Source organism: Triticum dicoccoides, chromosome 7A (genome assembly GCF_002162155.2).
Source record: "Triticum dicoccoides isolate Atlit2015 ecotype Zavitan chromosome 7A, WEW_v2.0, whole genome shotgun sequence".
In the NCBI taxonomy this organism is placed as follows: domain Eukaryota; kingdom Viridiplantae; phylum Streptophyta; class Magnoliopsida; order Poales; family Poaceae; genus Triticum; species Triticum dicoccoides.
This window is the reverse complement of record NC_041392.1, coordinates 668,526,798-668,531,901: the sequence shown is the minus strand read 5'-3', so window position 1 is coordinate 668,531,901 and position 5,104 is coordinate 668,526,798. Positions and strand designations below refer to the sequence as shown.

General features: G+C 43.7%; 1 protein-coding gene across 1 annotated transcript in view; it reads left to right on the top strand.

Annotated features, from left to right (window-relative positions):
- Window positions 1–3,411: 3,411 nt before the first annotated feature.
- The window catches only part of LOC119333842 (protein ALP1-like), a 4,119-nt gene continuing 2,426 nt past the window's right edge, over window positions 3,412–5,104 (top strand). Inside the window, exons 1-4 of the mRNA XM_037606594.1 lie at window positions 3,412–3,504; window positions 3,926–3,982; window positions 4,237–4,737; window positions 4,827–5,052. Of these exons, the coding sequence (XP_037462491.1) occupies window positions 4,237–4,737; window positions 4,827–5,052 (727 nt within the window). The 5' untranslated portion in view covers window positions 3,412–3,504; window positions 3,926–3,982. The remainder of the gene's footprint in view (window positions 3,505–3,925; window positions 3,983–4,236; window positions 4,738–4,826; window positions 5,053–5,104) is intronic.

The window sequence follows — 5,104 nt, the reverse complement described above, 5'->3', positions numbered from 1 at the left end:
TGAGTATGCACAAGGTCCACACTTGAAGTAGCATCCATGTCTTACGTGCGGAAAGGGAAGATTCGGAAAGGAGCGAGTTCACCTTAGGTCCAAAGGTGTATGCTGGAGTGTACATGGGGATGATCATAGGATGCTCCACATCATCTCCCCTCCCCTGGGAAAGATCCGACCTCAGATCGAAAACCTCATCACCATGGAAACGGTTGCCGTGGACGGACGTGTAGTTGGACGAAGTGGAAGACATGGCGCAATCCAAGGACTCCAAGGTGTCTCCGGAGTGGTACACATGCAAAAAGAGCAAACACAAACGGCACTCGGAAATACAATGGTTAGCACACAAAGTGTCCATCATGTAAGAATGAGTGCGACAAGATTGATCATGACAAGGTGCATGAAGCTTATCCAAAAGATATGGAATAGTATGCAAAGCATTCATGGGAGCAAAAACATTCATTATGCACACAAATGTGTTGTGAATATGATCAATGCAACCATGGTGCAAAATGATGTCATAGTGAGACGGTTTATCAATAGCATGAATATGGTAATGGATGCTCAATGTGATGTGATCATGCAATTGATGGTAGGCAATAAGATCATGATGTATGAATATGCCATCAAGGTATATCACAACAAATTTGCTAAGGAAATGCACAAGCTCATATATCATGGATGACATAGAAAGACAAGGTGCAACAAGACAATCATAATATGAGTCAATCCATGCATAAGATGCAAATTTTTCGTGTGTATGATATGTCCATTGAGCTTGACATGTGTGACCACAATCAACAAATATGGAGGTGTTGGAGTACCAATGCTCGATGTTGTGGCATGAGTGGAGGTTCAAAGGTGCATCCAATAACTCCGAGCGCTCCTCAACTTGAAGGTCCATGGGTTCCATCTCTAATGTCAGTCCTCCATCCAATAGATGTAACATGTAGACAAGAAGGAGGAGACAACAATAAAAGAATGACCCGTCCAATATGCTTATTTGAAGATGGCTCAAAGGGAAGGAGGTCACCTTTAGAAATGTCTGAAGGATGTTGGAGTTGCGCATCTTGTATGCCTTCACATAACCAATATGTCTCGTGATGGTACCACCTTGTGAATCCTTCAAAAGGAAAGAACATGACAAACACTCGCAAAAACAAATGAGGTTAGCGGAAGTGCAAAACCTATCATTCGGGTGGTAAGATACCCAACAAGTGTATGCATCATGCTCATCATAAGAAAGGACAAGGGAGCATTTCATAGTATGGAGGCATATGATGCAAGAACAACCAAATACAATAGGCTCAAGTAAACAAGCATGCATCACAAGTAATATGTCCAAGTCTCCGAGATCGATAAGCATAGATGCAACAATTGGAGGCAAGCAACAATGAACAAGATGTATCATGTGAGAGGCATGAACATATATGTATTCAACCTAAGAAAGCGAGTAAGAATGGAACATGGGTGATGTGACAAAGCAATAAATCATAGTGATCAAGTCAAGCAAGCTAGTAGTGCAAAGATGCAACATACTAGGAGTAATCATGGCAAGCATGTCATGTGTGCAAATGGTGGGCATACATAATGCACATGACATATCACAAGTATGGAAGCAAGATATGAGCAAAATATCATCAATGTATTGGTGAGAGGCCATATGTAAATAGCAATGGGACATCATGACTCTCCCAACACAACAAGCAACAATAGCATGAGGCACATGATAAACATGGCAATAGCAACAAGGATCTCCACCAAACATGCAAATACACATAGGAGTCATAAAATGGTGAATCATGGGTAGATGCAAGCAAGGGTCACAATTGCATGGCAAAATCATGTAAAGATGTATAACATGCAAAGTGAACAAGATACAATGGGCATAAAGTAACAAGTGATATATAGCCCATAGCCATGTGAGAGGCAAGTAAAAGAGATGCGCGTAGTCGTTGCGCGGAGAGAACGATGGGAAGGATAGTTCAAGGGATCCCAAGTCATCTTTGCTCCCAAGAGCTTGTTTCGTCAACTCATTGGATTGTGAGGTTGACGATTGTTCATGAGTACCTACACAAAACAAAGAGAAAGGGAAAATTGTGTGTGTGTGGTATATGTACACATCATCCATCATGATGCACACGTGCTTGTGTTGGTTAGCACAAAATATCCAATGCTCAAATAAATGTGATGCGTGATATAGAAACATGTCATCCATCATGAGAGATTTGTTATTATGTAGAGCATAATGGAGACTCAAATTGTGTAATGCATCACAAGAAATATGTAGGGCATTGTTATTCATGGAATGCATATGGTGCAAGCAACTATGGGAATCATGCAAAGTATTGAATGCATCAAAATCTCCTAATATGTATGAGGAAACTATGGGGGTCTCCTCATGAGCATTAGTGGAAACATCACACTGAGAATATTGACAACATACAAAACAATGCATAGTTGGAACATGGTGATCATGGCATGGCATAGTAGATGAATTGCGCAAATCATGTAAAGGAAGCATGGCAATATCATCACATGAAAAGCAAAAGCCAATGACCATCATCTCGTCATCTATGCCATAAGTGCAAATGGGATTTATTGTAATGGGGGCATGCATAGCTACTATGTTGAGATTGAAATGATGCTATATGGGAGATCTCACTCATAGCATATGACAAGTTTAATGGATTGTCAAACATGATGTGACCAAAAGAATTTTCACATGATATCCTATGGAGCATAGCATCACAACTAGGCAAATCAACATGCTCATCATCATATTCATCATAAATAGGTAAGTCATGACATGAAGAAGTCACACTAGCATGAAGCATGGGAATAGGTGGATCAACATCATGCAAGCAATCATTTGTGAGATAGTCCACTAGTGGGACAAGAGAAGCACCATCACCTATGTTACCTTTGGAGCATCGCTCATGTGTTGTAGGTGAGGTGTCGAAGACGAAGTCGTGGTCATCTTCATGTTGATGGAACCATGTGGGGGTGCATCTTCTTCCATCATGGCCATTGTCGTCGTTGGAGGTATGGACTCGTCGAGGATAGGCGTGTCCTCATGTAGGAGACCTAGCACCAAACAAGAAAACACACTCGGAGTAGAAGTTAAGTCATTAGAAATCATGGTGGCCTCACATGCCGTGTCAACTACCTCACTCACTAATGATGTGTTTGGTTTGAGGGCTATCCTCTTAGAGACAGGGATAGCCCTTTTTTTGGTGGCTGCCACCCGTTTGGATCTGAGACGAGGAGGGATAGGGTCAGCCAGATGCTCAGAATATTCCTCAAAAAGAGGGATGTGGCGACCCGCGAAAAACGAGCGGGTGGCGGCAACCACCCCGCGCGCGCGTCGTTGTGCTCACGCGCGAAACGTTTTTTCAGCTACATTGGCTCCCGCTTACCCCGCGAAACCCTCACTTTCCCCCATTACTCGCCTCTCTCTTCCCTGTGCGCGGCGGCGGCGCATCTAGCAGATAGCAGAGAGGCCGGCAAGAGGTGATTTCCTTCTCTACTCGTTCCTTATCTGATATCTCCTCTGCCTTGCCTTGCTTGTGACGACCGGCCGTTGTGGAGGGTGTTCCCTGGCGATGCGGGCAAGGGTTTGAGGCGGCGGCGCGGCTGGATCTCAAAGCCGGCGGCGGCCGGCGGCTTCAGAAGGCGCGCACGCGGCTGGATCTCAAGCCTGGCGGCGGTGCCGCTGGATCTCATGGCCGGCGGCTGGGGACTTCAGGAGGCACGGGTGGCCGGTGACTGATGCGTGCGCACGAGTGCCTATATGCGGCCGAACGGCTCGTCCACGTGCGCACGGCTGCGTGTGCTAGATGTGTGCTAGTGTTCCGTGCTCATATGTGTGCTAGTGTTCCGGCTCGTCTCTGCTCATGTGTAGTTCGCTGATTGATGTAATTTTCTGGTGCAGGAAAGTTGAAGGCCACCGTCAGTACATCTAGCAGCAGCAGCACAACTACAACCTGAGGTTATTTCTCCCCTAAATCCTATTCTGTTCTTTAGTAAAATGTTTGACAGTGGAAACAGAATGTTGGTTTTGGTTCTAAGTAGTTGGCCATTTGTACATCTAGCAGCAGCAACACAACTAGTATTGAAATTTGTTCAAACGTAGATGGACAGCGAGACAAAATATAAAATATTTTAGCTGTCAGTCCTATACTGCATATTTTAGCTCTAAACCTTGTACTGCATATTATAGCTGAATCCTGTAATGCATTGTAGATGGACAGAAAGACAAAGATGTTAATTTATGCGGCTGCGGTGCAATGGTTTATCAACATGATAACATTGGTTGTTCAATCCAGAAAAAGAAAAAGGAGAGAAGCAATTACGTATGCCCCAATTGATGAGAGAGATAGGATGAGAAGAGAGTATTTTGACAACAAAATATGGAAGAATGACACAACCTGTGTGAACATGCTTAGGCTTCGGAGAGAACCTTTCTTTAGGTTTTGTCAACTCTTTAGGGATCGCAACTTGCTAAAGGACACAATACATTTGACTATTGAGCAACAAGTAGCAATGTTCTTGCACACCGTCGGGCACAACATTAGAAACATGGTAATTGGCGCCAATTTTGGTAGATCCGGTGAAGTTGTGAGTTGTTACTTCCAAAGGGTACTCCATGCCATTGGCGAGCTTCGAGATGACCTTATTAGGAAGCCTTCATTGGAGACCCAAACCAAAATAGAAGGAAACTACCGGTGGGATCCATACTTTAAGGTATGAGACCAAGTGACAACTACATTTTGTCATTGTAGGCATGAATTTGTTTAGATCCTAATTTTTGGGTTTTTGTTTTCACCATATAGGATTGTATTGGAGCTATTGATGGTACACATGTGCGAGCCTCCGTTACATTGGATATGGAGGCTTCCTTTCGTGGTAGAAAGACTTATGCCACTCAAAACGTGATGGCGGCTGTAGATTTTGATCTTCGATTCACATATGTGTTGGCCGGGTGGGAGGGGACAGCACATGATGCTCTAGTTTTACGTGATGCTTTAGAACGTGAAAATGGTCTACGTGTCCCACAAGGTAATAAATGAACTATATACATCTGTCATACCAATATGGGGTATTCATATAT